The sequence below is a fragment of the Mastigoproctus giganteus genome, chromosome 13 (assembly GCF_048544385.1).
Source record: "Mastigoproctus giganteus isolate SK-2022 chromosome 13, ASM4854438v1, whole genome shotgun sequence".
In the NCBI taxonomy this organism is placed as follows: domain Eukaryota; kingdom Metazoa; phylum Arthropoda; class Arachnida; order Uropygi; family Thelyphonidae; genus Mastigoproctus; species Mastigoproctus giganteus.
In genome coordinates, this window is record NC_143587.1 from 97,287,443 (window position 1) to 97,307,240 (window position 19,798).

The window sequence follows — 19,798 nt, forward strand, 5'->3', positions numbered from 1 at the left end:
CAGGTATTTTGAACGAACGGAGGGGTGAAGTAGCAGTGGGGTTTTTTTTTTTTTTTTTGGCTGATGCTGCATAAGCTTGCTTTCTTGCATCAAATGCCTCTACTAATGCTAATGCTAATGACATATTTGAAACAAAGGTACAGGATATTGAACTAGCAGTTTGGCGATCATTTAAAGCAGTTGTATATGGATTTCTTGAAAGAAGGAAAGAAGATAATTATAAATCTCTGGTGTCAACTTTACTACAATGTTATATGGACTGCCGAATGCCTTTTGACATTAATTTTTTTTTTCATTCCCATCTCAGTTTTTCTCCTCAAAATTCGGGATTATAAGAGGAACGCTTTCATCACGGCATATCGACGACGGAAATGCTGTACCAAGGTCACTGGGATATTGCCATGATTGGAGATTACTGCTGGAGGAAATAGAATAATCTTATAATCCATTTTGCTTTCTTAAGAGGGAAAGCAAAAGGGATTATAAGAAAAATTATCTAAGTGGAAAACATTTCTAAGGAAATGGAATGTAGGTTATATCTTTGATTACAGTATTTTAAAATGAATATATGACTCAATTTTAAGATAGCGTACGTGTTATTGTATGATATTTACTAAAATTTCATTATACCCTTCAATGGAGATGCGATAAAGATATAAGTTTGATGTTTTTGGAATCAAGTCAATTTCTTTTAGAATCTGAAACTTGGACTTTTATATACAGTATATATATATATATATATATATTTGTTTTTTTTTTGTTTCGTTTTATTTTGTTTTTTGCTAGTGTAATAGGCATTTGAACATAGCCTGGAAGGACAGCAGGGCCACTGTGCTAGCTACGATCAATAAAAAAGTCGTAGATTAAGACAAATGATTCCTTATGATCAAAGATTAAAAACAGTCATAACAGAACGATGTTTAATAACACTTGACATGAATTAAATACAATCAAAAGAGCCATTACTTTTGTTTGCTTAATTTGTTTCAACGTTTCATAAATTCTACCAATAAATAAAATACAGAATATGAAAACTGTCCATCCTGTAATACGACGTATCTAAAGAAATACATGTTTTCGACATACACTTTCTGATATTTTTGAGAATTCAACTACTCATATTTGCAAATCTGTTTAGTTTCACCCATACTACTGTACAGTAACTCCAAACATCTCATCAAGTGGTTTCTTCTCATTTGATGATTTTTTATTGTTGCTTAGGGGATATTTATTCGAAATAAAATCTTCCCTTCTGTTCAAAAGCGCTACCTCGAACTCAACAGTGTTATTGTAACAGATAACTTTTCTACGTAGAGTTTGCCTCAGGCAGGAATTTCTTTGCTGTCGTTACATTTTTGTGTGGTTCCGATGTGTGCATGTTGTTGGCTCTCTTCATCTGGAAAAGAAAAAGGAAAATTAAGTTATACTTATACCAATCCTGAAGTGAAATGTGGATGATTATGATAGAAATTGTTATAAGATAAGAACAACATTTAAAAGTAACTCTGTTCTGACATAATAATTCTTCAACAGAGTAGGCGGGTGACAAAGTGTTGCACAGTATGTATATTTACACTGAAAGGACAGAATTCATGGGATACCTAGTTCCTGGCAACGCGACGCTATCATCCCTCTCGCTAGTGGACGAATCCACCGCTTGTTGTGGTTAACCGACTTGGAAACAGGGATGATAGTGGGTGTCCGACACATCGGTCATTCTATCGCAGAGGTGGTACAGAAATTGCACTATCCACGTTCTACAGTATCAAAAGAGTATCGGGAATACGCCATTTACGGAATAACATCTCATTGTGGACGTGGTCGTCGACGGTTTGCTAAAAACAGTGCCTTGCACTGTTTTAGCAAACCGGAAAGCGACAGGCACAAATCACCGCCGACTTCAATGAGGGAGATGCCAGAAACGTCTCCACCACGACCATCAGGCGATCATTAGCCGCAATAGGTTATGGGAGCCACCGACCCACCAGAGTCCCATTGCTAACACCACGACACATGACTCTACGCCTCAACTGAACATCGAGAAAGAACATCGGCACTGGACCTTGGATGACTGGAGGCGGGTCTCCTGGTCCGATGAATCCCGTTTCCAGTTATTTCGAGCGGACAGGAGGGTGTGTATCTGGTGGAAACCGCACGAAGCTATGCATCCGTCATGTCAACGAGGAACTGTTCAAGCAGGTGGACGGTCGGTAATGGTTTGGGGTGTGTCAACTGGCACACGTTGGGACGTATAGACGTATCTCTGAACGGTCCAGGTTACGTGTCCATCCTTGCAGACTATCTGCATCCCTTCATAGTCATCGTGAAACCACAGGGCAATGGACTCTTCCAGCAGGACAATACACCTTCCCACAGAGCCGTGGTGACTAGAACATGGTTTGAAGAGCATTTCGCAGATTTTTCCACCGTGGAATGGCCTCCCCGTTCACCGGACATGAACCCTGTGGTGCATCTTTAGGATGCTGTGGAAAGGTCAGTTGGAGCTTTGGATCCTCCACCCGGGAATGTGAGGAATTATGGACAGTGGTGCATCAAGCGTGGATAGAAATACCAGTGGAACGCTTTCGTGAACTAGTGGACTCAATGCCTCGCCGTGTGACTGCCCTTATTCAGGCGAAAGGTGGGCCTACCCGTTTTTGGGTAGGTATCCCATGATTTCTGTCCACTCACTGTAAGGCGGTATACAATATAGTATCAAAAGTAACAGAATACTTGAATGTCCAGTCATTGATGCAGTATTTAATAACGTCTCAGACTGGCCCACCTGTGACCTTAATTATACATCGTATCCTTGTTGTCTACTCGAAACCAGTTTTTGGTAAGAGGAAGGACGAATTTTGGCCTATTCCTTCTTAAATATCTTCGTTAATTCAGCTAATAATTGCTGACTTGTTGGTCTAGCTCGAACTGACGTCTCAATTCATGTCAAAGGTGTTCAATAGGACTTAGGTGGGAGCCGTGGGCAGGCCAATGAAACCTTTGAACGTCCATGTCTTCAGACCAAGTCAGTACAGGCTGTGCAGTATGATATACTGCATTGTCACACTGAAACAAAAAATGACCCTCATAATTGTGGCACAGTATAGGAAGGGCAGAACTGTCAATATGCTGTGTAGTGCAGTGGAATACTAGGTTTTAATTTTGATAATAAGTAGCTCAAAGGTTCTACCAGTTGCCCTAACTACTTTTATTTAGAATTAGTCGTCATTGCTTCCCTGGTCCCACAGGATTTTTATCTCAAATTATGTCGTTCACCACTAGTCCCGTTCATTGTTCTCTTTTAGGACACAGTCTCACAACAACATGGCAGTTCTGTTCTCAACTGAACAGCTTCATTTATTTTTCTCCATCCGTGAACAGGTCGCATTTCCAAGCTTTCGCATTACAGTGGCAAATGATTCAAGAACGAAAGTTTATACAGCATCAGCTAAAAAAAAGAAAAGACACCTCACATTTCACCTATTCATTTCCTCCAATAGTTTGCCTAGTTCTTCCTTGAATTTATTTAAACTATCAATTTCCACAGCAACAGATGGAAGTTTGTTCCATCAATTAACCACCCTCTGGCTAAAGGCAAATTTCCACACATCTATTCTGCAACAGTCCTCCCTCAATTTGAATTTATGCTCCCTCATGCGTGTGGTCTGTGCAAGAGGAACAATCCCATCATCAGCATTGAGCTTGCTCAATCCATTCAAAGCCATAAACACCTCAATCAAATCACCTCTTAGGTGCTAGTCTCCAGACGCGGAAATTTGCAGAGCCTTTCTTGGTAAGAGCACCCCCTTTGTTCCGCTCACCAATCTCATTGCGTTATCTGTAAGGGAATGGGAAAAAGGGAATTCGAATGAATTTTAATAAATTGAGGCCTAAATCTCATTCCCTCTAAAAGGGAATGAGAAAGAGTTATGGTGAAAGAAAGTGGCTCAGTATGGAAGCAAAAGACAGTGACTGAGTATTATGGTGAATGGGAACGATTGAAGTTAATGAAAGAGTTTGGGCGAATGAAAACACATTCATTTAGTATATATATCCTAGTAATAATCCATAACCCCAAATTACTTTAGTATTATCAACAACACCAACACACCGTTGCTTTGATAGGCTGCTGATACGGGTGGTTTGAGATAGAGTGAATACTCCTTTTCAACCGACTGAAGCGGCGATGAATGCGACGTCAGGTTAGTTTTTTTCTTTTTTTTCCTCTGTGTTTTTTTAAATTTGTCAGGTTTATTAAATATTGAAGAAAAATATTTTTACCGTGTACTGAAGAGGTCAGGTTTGATTATGCGACTATTCGGGACGGATTCAAGCGAAAAAGCACAGTAACCAAGACGAGTACCGTTTACTGAAAATGGAATGAACACACTAACCCAATGTTGTCAGCCTGTATGATCTTAGTCATTTTCCGTTGGTGGTAAAACGGTACTGACTGCTCCCAAGAATTGTTTATAGTACCTTCCGCCCCTTTTCACTGGATTATAATTGGAAAATCCTTTCCGATTTTATTCCACTATACGGTACCTGTTCCCCCCCCACCTTGGCCGCTTCATTAAAATCTGGAAATCCCTTTCCAATTTTAATACAGCGGCAAAGGGGAAGAAGGTACCGTGCACTAAATTTAACCATGAAGGGATTCAAACGACTAACCTAGTGGGGTACCTTATACTAAAGATTAACTGGAAAATACCACATTTGTTTTTCGCTTAAATCTTTCCCGAATATCCGCATAACATAACCTAATTTCTTTTGTAGGTATCCGTTTATTAATGTGTTTCTTCCTTTTTTTTCGTTAATCTTTAAAACCACACTTTTTTCGCTCGAATCACTACCGAATATCCGCATAACGTAACGTGACCTCTTTAGTATACAGTACCTGTTCAAGTTAGCGTGTTTATTCCTGTTTTTCATTAATCTTTCCTATACTGTACGGGAAAAGCATCCTAGCAAACACATGAAGAAAATTACGCAGAGGACTAGACCTCCCAATCACTGCGAGGAAAGCAACCCAAAGGAGGAACTAGGCTTATCAGTCATTGACTCTCGCAATGATCCATGGTATGGGGTGCCGTATTCTAAATTTAACTGTTATTTGATATTTGTTTTTAACTTTAATTCATTAAGGTTTTCATTTTTGCTTAGGTATTTGTTTTAAATTTAATTCAATTTAGATTTTAATTTTGGCTTAGATAGTTCAGGGTTAGAGCGATATTTGTGGTTGGATTCCGTAGCCGAGTGGGCGGGAGTGCAGTAGCACACGCTCTTTGAGTGGGGTTCAATCCACTGACTGCTAAAATCGGTCGATCTGCCAACCCGCACTGTACCAGCGTGGTAGATTATGGTCCATTTCCCTCAGCATGAATTGTTGAGGAGCTTCCATCCTGCAGTGGGTTGATAATGGCTCCACTTTACTTTTTATTACCCTAGACCTGAGGTCCGATCCCCCCCCCCATTCCGAGCTCCTGCTATCTATCATCTGTGCATTTGGTTATATTCTTTCACAACAAACCTCTCGACATATATTTTGTTTTAACAGACTTGTAATATTACTATTTATTAACCACACATATACTTTCTTTAAAATTAGTTATTTGTTATTTCCGCATTTTTTGACTTGACGAGATTTAGCAGAACCTTGAAGCCTCCCTTTTTGTGTTTTAAATATTGGTATTGTGATGGTTAGTTAGCATTCCCTTAATATTCCCTTGAAACTGTTTCAGTAAAAATTTACTTAAACATCAACACATAGTTTTATTAGGATTTCCTCAGCTTAATTCATTACCGAGTTTTTATTATTTATTTAGTTTTATAAACGCGTATTTTATACGTAGTTCGAGTTGACACTCTGGCAACCAAAAACATAACTCCATTTTCTCAATTGTGTTGAACAGTAAGGCAAAGGTTTTAGCTTTTGCTGTTTCCATTTAGCCGAGAGGTAATGGAAATGATTTCAAATTTTGCTTATCAAAAGTGTAAGGCTAAAATACTAAAAATGAAAAAAAGGATATTTCTTATCAGAGTCATCCAATTAATATAAGAGCCACCACACATGGATATCATCTGTCTATATTTTCATCGTCTGCGCGGGTAACACAGTGGTTATAATCACCATCTTCCCCACACCGGCTGGAAAAGGCTCGGGGTTCGAATCCCTTCAGTGACACTTTTATTGGCTTTATTTCACTCCGTGACTGAGTTAATCCGTTTCAGGCATAGATAGCAAGGTCCCCCCCCCCCTACAACTTGGGGTTTTCGTCCAGCAAAGCAGGCAAATCGACTAGAGAACTCACGCAATTTATGGATATAATACACACGGGGTTATAAGTTCAGTCTTGGATGCCCTAATGTGACAATTTTTAATATCTTCTTCATCAGAAACTCTTGATTCAATTTCATGATTAAAATTTCAGAGGAATGATAACTTGGTGACATTGAGCCCAAACAAAATGTCCAAGTAAGCATAAAACACTGAATGACGTGAGCCGATGCCCCTTGCGAGGGCATCGGCTTTTTTAGCGAATCTGATGTTGCGATCGGCCACAAGAAAACTGTGAATATTTCTGCCTTACGCAGAGAACTGCAAGCCATGAATTTTCACGGAAGAGTTGCAGCCCACAGCTTTTGATAGTAAATACAAATGCACACCGTCAGTTGGCACGGTGCAAAGCACACCGAACCTGAACTGTGGATCAATGAAAATGGCTCCTATGGAGTGACATGCTGCGCTACTTGCCCTTCCAGTCTAATGTACGTGTTTGAAAATGGAGGGTGTCCAAAATGGCGATGCTTAATACCTGAACACGTTGATTTTTTCCTGAGTTTGTTGAGTCCTCCTCCTCCAAACTTCACAGTGCGGAAGAGAAGTGTCATGCTCTGGAGATGTGGAGTCTGTTCACTGGTCTCAATGCATTGAATTTCTACACAATTCTGTGTACCTTATATTGTAGCAGTTTCATGCAAGCGGTCCTTACATAAACACTGCCACAATATAAGGCATATAGAAGGGATATTTCAAGAATATAGCATAGGAACATTTCAGTGGCCACCATGGAGCTTGACCTCAGCCCAATGTCTTTGGGATGAGCTGGAACACAGGTTTTTGAAAAGACGAAGACAGTCATTTTTCAGAGCAGCTCACGAACGCTCAGGAGGAGGAGTGGAGTACAATACCAGTAGATTTCTATTAGAAATTTTATTATGGCAAAAGGTGAGCCAACACGCTGTTAATTTCTTTAAATAAAAATGTTTTGTTCATAGCTACAGAAGTAAAAAAAAGGTGGAGAGGACATACTGTATGAAGTAATGAAATTTTTGGATATAGCGTACACATAGTAAGAATATACCCAGCTCCTTGACATAACGTGGCCTCGACAATGCCTCCCGCATAGCCACTCGGACTCCTTCCAATCACCATCTTGCAGAGTGGAGGCAGCGAGATTATACAACACTAGTTGATCCGGATGAGCGTTACGAATAGGTTCGATCCGGTGGGCTATCTAGCGGCCTGCCTGCGAACACCGTTTTGGAACTTTACCCTCGAAATGTAAGGAAGATTGGATCTCGCCATGATGCCCATCATAACCTCAAAAGACGTCAGTTATACTGCATGATGGAAGAGATGGGGGTTGCTGGCGCTTTGCTCTGGAGACTAAACATGGGCTCCACCACTTCAAGCCTCCAATAAGCAAAGTGGTGGTATTGCACCGGTTGATGAGCGTCATCTACGGCCTAGTATTGCCTAGTAACACAGAGGAGCGGCAGACGTGTGGTGTGGGCGCCACACCTCGATCCCATGTTTACATTGGTTCGCACCTGGGTGGTCACCTCTAGTATGCTAGGTGCCGTATTTCAGGACTTGCACATGGGGGTTTATACCCAAGGTTACTAGCAGTCTCATCGTGAAGGTGCAAGCAGCGGATCTGGCTGTCCCAGACTGACCGGACTTTGCCGAAATTAGATCCACCTAACTTGAGTGTCACTCGAATATCAGTTACATTTTAGACTCCCAGGTAACAAGCACAGCTTGGCATACCTGAGAGAATGTCTGTGACAGCCTCATAACTACAAATGTCCCGCCGCCTCCGTAGCCAGGTGGGAAGGAGCAGCAGTGCATAGCACACACTTCTTGATTAGACCGGGGTTCGAGCCCGTCACCACCAAATACGGAGGATGAGGAAAGGTCAGAGAATGACCACCGCATTTCCCGGAGCAATATGGCCTTAGTTGCTAATGCTCCTAAAAACCAACCAACTAACTAACTAACAAATGTCCCTGTTACTGTTAGAGGCAGTAGGGTCGGATCTTGCTGACTTTAATGAACGTATCAGGGTGGAATAATATATCAGAATGTCATTGAACTGAAAGCTAGAATAGGTTTGGCTGTACACTCTGCGTCCGTCTGGACAAAATGGTATCACATAGCATTACCAACGGGACAGTTACACCACTACATCGATTGACCTTTGTCAGTACGTTACTCCTGCCGCCTATAATAAGGCGGAGTTGCTATCCCAGCAATCCTATGGTAACTCTGCCGTGTTATGTGTTACAAACAACAAATAAAAAAGTGTATATGCACATATTTTTTATTTATCGAGGATTAAACCTAGAATAATTAAGTTAATTTGCTATAGTGTATGATATTTGTGGTAAATTAATTAAAGGCAGAAGCAAAACGTGAATTTGAGCTTAATTAAATAGGGATGGTGAAAATTATTTGCAGAAATTATTTACCTGAATTGTTTTCGTTTCTAGTGCACCACCAAGGAAGTAGGAAATGGTGAATCAACGCATACACAACACCAGCTGCTGCCGAGGCTATTCCTAGGCATCGAAATGTTACTCGTGCTCCAAAATGGTTCATCAGATTTCCTCCAATAATACTTCCAGATGCTCTTCCTAAAGAATTATTACAAATTATTAGTCATAATTTTAAATAATATCAAGTGAAATTTCGATACTAAAACAGATTTGGCTAAAAGCATTACATAATATCCATCAAAACAATCATTTAAAGTTTAGTTATTTATAGTATTTTGCAACTTTATACGGCAGAGTGTCCTTCGTATCAGCTTAGTCAATACAATACAAAATACTATGGTATAAACCAAATACTTTGTACGTCGCCCCTTCTACAGGGGTTCGATTCTCTTCTGTGACAGTAGAAATTCTTTAATCAAAATTCGTACTATTAACCTGCATTCAATAAAAATTGAATGCAGGTTAATTAGAGACAAACACCATTATCCACGTTTCTGCCTTGATAATATCTTTTTAAATTGTATAGCGTCACAAGAATAGGTGAAAATACCGTGGATAATGATATATTCGCGTTGTGTTTATTCGACTTAGAGACAAATATCGTGGATAACGATATTTGTCTCGAAGTTGAACGTAGCCAATCTTAGCGCATAGTTTTCCATGAACGAAATCGAACGCAAGTTAAGCTTACGAATTTTAATTTTATTCCAACACTGCTGCTTGGAAATATCAAAGCAGTCAATACAATACTACTGGAATTTTTAAATCGCCTTAATCGAGGCTGTAGCAAATCGGTCTCAAGTGGAGAGAAAAGAGTTTTCCTCCCGTGAGTTTTTAGAATTTTCGGCCCTTAAACATGCAAATCGGCTTGTGAGCGCACTTGTACAGCCAAAAGATACGTGGCCCGTATAAAGATTAGTCATCCAATGTGGGTGGTGGTGGTAGGGGTGATGTGGGAGATGAGTATGACAGGAAGCGGAACTGCTTCCCTACCCATAGCAGTGGTTGTGATATAGTTGTGTCATACAGAAGAGTGCCAATTATTCGAAGGATTTACTGAAAGCAAAAAAAATAATTTAACAATCTTCTAATAATGAAAATAGGTAATATTAGGCCTATAACAGAATGAGTTATTTTATAAATTGTACGTATATAAAAAATAAATACATACAATTGCAATATTTTATATTGCTATTGTAGAATTAAGTAAAATATAGCATTTATTAGGGCCATATTAAGACTACCCAAGAACTGTCTTATATGCTCATTTGTATTACTGTATGTCTATAAATTGTGTGTGTGTATTCTGTGGTCAATTTGCCTGTTTTTTTGGACGATAAACCCTAGTATCCGGGAGAAAAATCTTGCTATCTATGCCTGAGACCAACCAACTCAGCCACGGAGTGAAAAATGCCAGTAAAAGTTCCTCGCATCATTGACGGGATTCGAACCCGGAGCCTTTTCCACCTGTTTGGGGAGGAAGGGATTATAACCTATGATTATCTGCTACCTATATTAACAGGTGAAGTTTTATGTTCTTCATAACGGTATATTGAAACTCTGATCCCTGAGAGACCCCACTTATTACGCTGGTCCACCCTGAAGACTAACGATTTATGACAGCCCTCTGTCTTCTGTCTTTTAGCCAGCCTATCCAGCTGGTAATTCAAACTTGTTCCAGTTTAAAACCTTGTATAAGGGTCAGTATAAAGAGCTTCTTGTTCTTCAGTTCATCCCATACCCGTTCCGTCGGGTTCAAATCTGAACCCAACGGAACAGGCATGGGATGAATTGAAGAACAAGAACTTTTCTACATTCATGTGCATAAACCATCTTCGAACAGCATCTACAGTATGGAATGCGACATTATCCTGTTGAATCAAACATGCTGTCCTCTGCCGCTCTTTACTTAAAACAAACGAGAGAAACAGTTCTCTGGATACCCAACACTTAATTTAAATTCAAGAAACGACTTTGTAGAAAAGATTAACTAGAAATTCGGAGTGTACGTATGGACTGGTGACCAAGCTGGTGGACTTCTAAAATTTCCGGAAGAGAGTATTTAGTGAGGGTTTCATTTCTGCCATACGGACCACATGCAACCGATTTATGCCGTCCTGAACTATAGTTCACGTATAGTTCAACATAAGCACTAAAAAAGTCGTTTAAAATTTAGCCCGTTTTTTTAGGTATATGAGATAAAAACCTATATTACATATGAAGGCCGATCTGAAAAATCTTCCTGCTGTTTTAATTTCTTCATATTCAGTTGTCTTATTTGAAATTGAAAAAAAAAAAAAAAAAGATTTAGGCTTACCAACTAACTGTTAGGACTTCGCTGTTCATAATAAGGCTTTCAGCAACTGCACAAATTGACAAGACAGGAATGTCGCGTCCGACAATAACACCCCTATCAAAATCAGTCAGCTCGGCTCTACCTGCCATGACGCATACCCCTTCATTATATACCAGTATGAGCCGCTTGTTTATCTGTGAAGGTCTAATAGAATATGAAAACAGAGATGTTCAGATAGGTTTTGGAGAGTAGTATATATTTTAAATGCTTGGGCATTACTCGATAAGAAAAAGTCAGCTCGGCACTAAGTTTTCAGGGTATCTCTCGTTTTCCCTGGTAAGGTTTTAGAATCAAAAGCGATTAGGACATTCCCAGCCCCTCCCAAAGAAATCTATAGTTTTCTGTCTTTCAGATCCTCCAGTATTAGTTGACAAAGAATGTCGAATAATATTAGAGAATTTGAAACCAACACATGTTTCATTGGTTTCTGAAATGCCTTTGAAACCAATTATGATTCCATAGCAGTCTCTCTCCCTCTTCCTCCCTCACCCACAGAAATCTACATACGTTGATCAACGCAATTACAGGATCACTACAAAATCTACTGGATGAGCCACCTTATCGATCCACTGTGGCCAAATGACAGTACACGTTCACAAACTGAAGCGCGGATGTAATTTCTAAGATCTCCAACAAATACAGGCCGAGTACCTGCAAATTCAAACGTGCGACTGTCTAGTTAATTAAATACACGATAATCATGCAGACACATTTCCTTGTCTATAACATGAGTACTGCTAACAACTACAAATCATCACGGTGAAGTACAGTATCTGAAAACGTCATATAAGACTGATTTGCTCGGGTTTCCACTTGGAGAGACTGGAAGCGGAGACAAAATGCAAGTTGCGCGTGGCTTGCCAATTTCACAACCTATTGACGATACCATTTTATGTTGAAAAGTGAGAGCAGCAGGCCGTGGAATTGGTTCCAAGACACTCAGACTGTTCGTAGAAGTTCTGGTCAGGGCAGTAAGCTATAAACAACTCCAAGGTAAGATCACGATTTCTTTCTTTTCCCATCACAATCGACGCTTGAATGCTACCCTTGCTACTCGGACGCTTTGTAGCAGCAAAGAGAACGTGAACTCAAACCATCACAAATCGTCTGTAGACGATTTGTGATGGTTTGTAGATGATTTGGACTTAATGCGAAAATACCCTATGGTGTGTGTGTTCCATTAAGTGTCCGACATAGTGGAACCAGAAGATCACTCGTATAGCATATTTGGATTGACGAAGAATGGCGTGATGTGCTCATCACAGGTGAGTCAAGGTAGAGCTTGGATGACTATCGTATGTATTTAGAATAGTCCTCCATAAGCATTATTATCTTATTACCTTCACTTCTAACATACATTATTATTTTATTACTGAAATAATATCATTATCATTATTAGCCATGTGGTGCAAGGAAGCCTGGGGCTTTTGCTGCACCAGGAAAAAAAAAATTCCGAGTTACCCAGAGAGAGAGAGAGAGAGAGAGAGAAATCATCAAGAAAGAGAAGAATGATGATATCCAGCTCAGGACCCTCGGTGTGCCAAGCCCATACTCACCAGATGTGAGCCCCTATGATAATAATGGGCCAGTAATAACATGACTCATGAATATACCAAAGTTTTCTTTATGTTGACAGATTGGAAGTAATAAGCTGAATGCCATATTTTTATTGTACAAGGGACCACAAGTTTTGCTTCGACTTTGTAACTTCCTTAAAGACGGAGATGACATTAATGTGTTGTTAGAGTGCCTACAACTAATGTCTTGTAAAGAGATATTAACATTCATTTATATTTGATTTGTAATTTCTAACAAAATTTTACTTACCAATACCAAAGTGAATCCCTCCAACGCATCCTTGTACTGTAGCTAATAGTCCTTCGGGGGCTAAACTGGCACTGTACATAACGACATTCACCCACAGAAGGCTGACACAAACTGGAGTCATTATTTCGTAAATTAATGCCCACCATGGGTTTTCAAGGTAAGAATAGCCGATGCATCGGATTAGATAAAATAAAAATACAATGGTGAAAATATTACTTATGCCGACTTTTCTTATCAGTTTATCGGACCACAGAAGAATTGGCACTGCTATTAGACTAGAAATACCGTTCACCACTCCCAGCAAAACATTAGGACTGTTTAAATCCAAAAGAAACCAGCTGAGGTAATTTTCTATAAATCCCCATAGAGTTCCAGTGCAAAACAGTACGAAGATTAAAACTAATGCTTCAGGTTTCCGAAACAGTTGAAGAGATTTGGTCAAAACACCATTGGATGGAGCAAACACGTCTACTTTCAGCAACATCAACGTACTAGCAGTTACAATAACACAAATATTATGTAAGAAAAACGTAGGAAAAAAGTGGCCGTAAACATCCGCTTCTGCCGCTAAGTCCACCAGATAGCCTGATAGAGGTGGGAATATGACGTATGCAAATGATCCCCATATCCGCTCACGACCAAAATCACTGTTGTGAGTTTTCACCATAACCATTACGGTGAGATCGATGAATCTGTACGCGATGTTTGAAAATGTCATGTATGAAATGACCAGAAGAAATGCCAGAGTCACTATAAACGTTTTGTGTTGCCAAAATGGAAGATACTGGGCGGTCCTCTCGTTGGTGTTTTCTTCTGTGATATGAAAATCTTGTTTCATGTGGCACGATAAAGTACAATTAGTCTGCCAATGATGAGGCAACATACATTTTGTTCCAGTAATCTGTACATTGTTCCAGTCCACCATCTTCACGGTATATGCACAAAAAGATTCAGAATCTTCTAACGTTTCAGTTTTTAAGGTAAAGTTGTGTTCGGAAACGATACTGTTGTTTACATTTACGTCATCACACAAATATTCACCTTCGCTTCCAACACACAGTCTTGTGTCATCTTGTTTCTCCTCATAGTTTAATACGGGACATTCCACGTTGCATGCGATTGTTTGAAGAAGAAATGTTTGGTTTAGATTTCTTGTACAGTTCTGTTTAGATGTTGTCATATACATAACGGTAGATGGCGCGCACAGCAACGTCGTACATTCGGTTTCATTATTTGAAAGAGGAAGCACCTTTGGAATAAATACAATTGCCGTTGCAGTGGCAATATTGATGAAGAGTAATACGAGTAATACGGGTCTGAATTTTCCAATTTTGTCTGCAATCATTCCAACCAGAGGAGGACCCAGGATTTGAGTAATAGGAAGTAGCGTGAAGATGAATGATGTTTCAGCAACTGTCAGTCCTCGTTCCTTCAAGTGCACTACCAGGAAAGGTGACAACGAGGCTTGTGCTAAGAAATAAAGAAAATCATGGTGTTAGAATACATGAATAAATTTGTAATTGCCCAAAAGCATTATACAAGTACTGTACATAGGTTTCTTCTAATTAGCTTTGTTTCCGGTTCTTTTAAAACTAGTTTTCCTTGAACTTCCTTGTGATATAACGGACATAATCAGAAGGAAGCTCATTAGAATGTACGTCATACCATTAAGACTAATCGTATACTACATTTCCAAAATATTAGACGTGCAGACATATGAGCGCCCCAGTTGAATCTAAATGGAATAGATCATCATTAGTATGGGAATGCACACTTAAAAGCTACAAAGACATGTAATTAAAGTTTTATTAACACTAATGAGTAAAATATACAATAGCAGGGAGGTGACCAACGTTTGGATGAAAATTGTGCGTGTAAATTGTATGGGGAGGTGCTGTTTGTAGTCGCAGATTACTTCTGTAGAAGACTGACATTCCCATCTAAGCGATTACTCTTGCATGGCTGCTTTTATGAATTGTCGTCTTTGGCTGTTCGTTCAAGCATGAGGACGTCAATTTGGGTGATTCTGCGTATCAGCCACACCACATGTTGAAATACGATGCTATTGCAATTAGCAGAATAAGAGTCAGAAGGGATATATATATATATATATATATATATATATATATATATATGTAGGACTTTTATATCGGACTTTTAGTATATATGTTGACTCCTAGAATTTACTAGCTCGCATTGGTATCTTCTAGGATTTACTAACACGAGTTGAAATATCAAGCCAGAAATATCAAAACTTGTTCACCTCAATAATTCATTCACTTTTTCAATTTTAAAACAAAATCACCCTCACTACGACCTTGTTTAAAAATCGGAAAAAGGTAATGAACCAAGAAATTATCAATGCTTTTTTTCCACCATTATTATCAAACAATCTTTTGAGATAGTGAATATGTCCTTCCCATGCCCTTGCTTAAAAATCGGAGAAGCGATAATTTGAAAGTGTGTAAAGGCAGGACGATAATTTCCTGTATTCACTTTTCAATTCTGAAACAAGGGCATAGGGAATATATCTTCTATTCCCACAAAGTTTCCTAGATAACATATGCACTCTATTCGGAGCTCATGTACTCTACTTCAGTCATAATGGAAAGGAATTCGCAAATTCGATTGTCAAACGGGCTTTTACCATGCGAACTGCTAAATCTTGTTACCAGAGTTTACTGCGTTAAATCGGTAAAATTATTTGGACTTTCCAATTCGCCTTGGTTACCCCATTTCGGGCTTTTATGGTAACATACAGCGTCTGTACATATCTACACATAAGTAATAATAGCGAGGATAAATGTAGCTTCGTAAAAAAATTTAGAGCATTACCATTGAAGGATATTTGTATATATGTTGATATTATGAAAAAAATACTATTTATTTAATATGAAAAATAATTTCTGCATATACTGTTCTAAGAGAAGTCTATTTTTTTAAAATTATTTTTACTATTTGCTGCTGCTCACCTCTCCTTGTTATGGTAGTACTTTTGTTTATACTTTTAACATTTCTTTAATAATAATACTGATACACAAATCTTTATCTGGAAGAGTATTATTATAACACTCAATTTTACAAGGAAACTTTTGAGATGAAGTTGAATGGTACATCTAAAGTGTCCCCGACATCATCAGTCGTATTCAACGTGCGCTAAGAGCTGAAGCAACCATATAGTTGAAGCAACCGTATCTCGTGTAGCCGCGAGACGTCAGTATATTGAGTCTGTAAATTGCATGTACTGTATTCTGTAGTCAATTAGCTTGTTTGTTGGATGAAAAACTCTCACTTCCGGGAGATGAAATCGTGCAACTTTGCATGAAAAGCCTATAAAAATTTCTCGGGTAATTGAGGGGATTCTAATCTGATTCAAATCTGAATTCGACTGCTCATTGATTGTTTGGCTAGACATCCCATAAAAATGAAATATGACTCTGTTTTCAAAGTCACAATCATGATATTACGCCAACCAAGCGTTTAATAGGGAGTATAAACTAAACGAATAAATTTTATGTTTATACTTCGATATGCACAGTTTATACTTCGGCCACATAGGATCTGAAGAGTTTAAAAGATAGATACAAGAATATCGCTGTGTTTAGTAGATTCGCTGTAAGTCCAAAAGCGTTTACGTTAAGCATTGAGAGCCAAAAGAATTCTCGAAATAAAACCGAATGTTGTTTGCAGGGCTGTTAAAAAGCTCTTGTTGTGGTAATAAATCCCATTCTTCTACAAGAGGAGATCTTAACGACTGGGAAGTTTTTGGAGAAAGTTGACGTTTTCCAGCTCATGCAAATATGCTTCATCTGATTCAGGCCCGGAGATCTATCTGGCCACTCATTTGAAAAATATTCTTGGTCCCATATGGAACAGTATTATTCTTCCTGAAAATTAATTCATGGTCCTTGTGAAAAGCTTCACTTGGACTCAAGAATTCCTGTACCTTCGAGCATCAAAGTGTCTCCTTCAGAGATGTAGAAATTGGCCCGAAAATTTAAGGTGATACCTCTCTACTCGAACAGACCGCTACCGCAATACATGCAGTGGCCCTTTTTCCTTGATGTCGCCGGAACAGAAGCATGTTTGGTTTTCTCTTTAGAAAAGAACGTCGAGCATCAGTTCCCATTTGACTCCGGACAGAGCCGAAGAGGAATTTTTGCATCCGAGGCAGCTGTTTAGAGCTATGCCTCTGTTCTCAACAATTGATTAGCTGGTACGAACTTGCACCATTAAATTCTTTAACTCTTGCGTCCCTTCCAACCGGGAGAGATCGGAAGAGACATTTAAAATGAGTACACTTCGTAAAACCTTCTACACAGTTTACCTTCAAACTGCCTTTCCTATGGCCATTGAGAGAGAGAGAGAGAGAGAGAGCAATCTGAGCAGCCAGACTGTCTTCTCTCTCTCTGTGGCATTTTGCTCACAGCGAATTGCCGTCGTTTGGGAATTTTGCAAGTCTTAGCTAATAGCCAAGGCTTACAAGACTTACACAGTTATAAACGATGAAAATCTTTAATGAATGAGCATTTTCGAATGAATTTAACGTCGTTAGTGTTTACAAAAAAAAAAAAAAAAAACAGTTTTTGAACAGCCTTCCATCTTAATAACGCAGGAGCAAATCCCCAGCTCCTGTGACATAAAATCATAAAGACCATCGACACTCAACCCATTATTTATTTATTTTGAATGAAAATATCTCTTGCATAATGTTCCTATGATCCCGACCAGTTTATTGCATCATAATAATTTTTATATAACCCTTTCGTTACGTAATTTGTGAATGGCCCATAAGTTGGCGAAGACCATCAGAATATGAATGAGGTAAACGTTCACATTTTCAAAGACGAATTTTTGGCGTTATCTCTTCATGAAGATCTGAATTAGATATCATTCGTCGAATTTTGAATTTTCAAGGTGAAAGGCGCCATCTGACACATCTACAATTTATCAGTTCTTACGTAACTAAATCTGGTGCAATTCTCTTCCTAAGCTTAATTTTGCTAGTTCTAAACGCGATAACACATAATAGGAAATATAAGCAATAAGTACCGCTTACCTGCAAACCATGAGAATATAACAACTTTTAGTGGCACGAGGGGTTTATTTATTTTCAGTGATGTGCAGATTGATGGATTTTGGTCAGTTTCTATTTTCTCTGTTACTTCCTAGAAAAAATAATCCAAGTGGTATGATTTAGCGAGATGATAGGTATTTTAAAATTTAACAAAATTTAACATAGACATATTCTTTATATATAATTAACAATAATTTATATTTAATTATTGCATAATATCTATATTGTCAATATTTAGCTACTTAAAAAAGTTGGCTCTGATCTTGCTGACCTGTTTTCATGGATTTCCCAGATCCTTGATCCAATTGAGATATTTTTAAAACGGTGCAGCCATTGAATTTCACCTTTTTATGTTTGTTATCGGACCGTTAATATACAAGGATATCCAAAGAATACAAGAATGTGCGAGGGTTGGTCGTATGCATATTGTACAGAATCCATACTTTAATAAAAATTTAACAATATCTGGAATCAAGAACGTAAAGACTTACAGGCTTATAATGCAGATGGAATTGAAATTGCGTATTTAGATCAAGTTAGATCTGATGCAAGTGCAAATATGCACATGCACCCATGTGCATATCGTTCCGATGTGTCAGTATGGGTGGTGTTAAATAGAACGACCTAGTTGTGTCTCATTCAAATTCGATTGTGCATGGATATCAAGCACCTGTGAGTAACATTCCAATGGCAGAGAGCAATTCGTTGTGGTGGAGAGTCAGCAGGGCGGGAGCAGGCCAGTCACTGGTGGATATAGTCAAGGTCCTGAATGCCCATTCAAATATAGTATCCTGAGTATATTGACAGTTCTAAGAGAAGTAGCCAGAATAGCTGTATAGTTTCGGCCAAGAGTCAACACATTAGATGGTCGATAGAGTCAGATATCTGGTTCTAATTCCAGTGAAGTTTAATTGGCTGTAAACATATTACCAATGTCCTTATGTCCAACAACACCAATGTCCTTGTGTCCAACAGCAGTTGGACACAAGGACATTGGTGCACGGATGAGTAGTTCAAATTTAATTTGCAGGGTGATTCTCATCGTATCCTCTTCTTAAGGGTGAGAGAGAGAGAGAGAGAGAGAGAGAGAGAGAGAGAGAGAGAGAGAGAGAGAGAGAGAGAGAGAGAGAGAGAGCTGTGATTACTCGTTTTCGGGGTGCAGAATGCTCCAGTTCTTTCTAATGAACGATAATTCTTTCTGTCATATAGCGTAAGTGGTATGGAGGATATATATAAAAATACCCAGTGCGATGGCCATCAAGATCTTACTCGATACTTGAACCCATTGAGCATGATACTTTGTCGGGACAAATTTCTAATTGTAAACTCTTCCGTCAGAGTAACACGTGAATTACGATCTTTTCTTTAGGCAGAAAGGCCTTCGATATAACTAAGATTCTTCAACACTCTTATTAGCAGCATGAGAGTTTGTCGTAAGCGTTGTCTAGGTATCAGGGGCAATCATCATCTCCTCTATAACTTCCTCTCTAAATGTTCATTTGTAGCAAGCAGTAATTTTAACATTATTTGTGCATTTCAAAAAACGACATATTTGCTCATAATAATGAACTTCTATACGAAACTTCATTGAGTTGCATCAGTTATTTTACAAACTATTGCACTTTTTGTTATTTTCACTTTAACTTTTGTCCATGTATAATTAACCAACTAGTTCTTTACATTCCATTTAATATTATTATAATTAATAATTCAAATCGTCGCTAAAAGCAGGACTTACCTTTGCATACGTCATGTCT

General features: G+C 38.7%; 1 protein-coding gene across 1 annotated transcript; it reads right to left on the reverse strand.

Moving 5' to 3' along the window:
* Positions 1-1,322: 1,322 nt before the first annotated feature.
* On the reverse strand, positions 1,323-19,794 carry LOC150076276 (uncharacterized). The gene is made up of 5 exons (XM_090387302.1): positions 19,780-19,794; positions 18,024-18,132; positions 12,965-14,434; positions 8,755-8,919; positions 1,323-1,396 (listed from the first exon to the last, which is right to left on the reverse strand). Exons 1-5 carry the CDS (start codon positions 19,792-19,794, stop codon positions 1,323-1,325), a joined length of 1,833 nt encoding a protein of 610 aa, XP_090243428.1.
* Between the last annotated feature and the right edge of the window lie 4 nt (positions 19,795-19,798).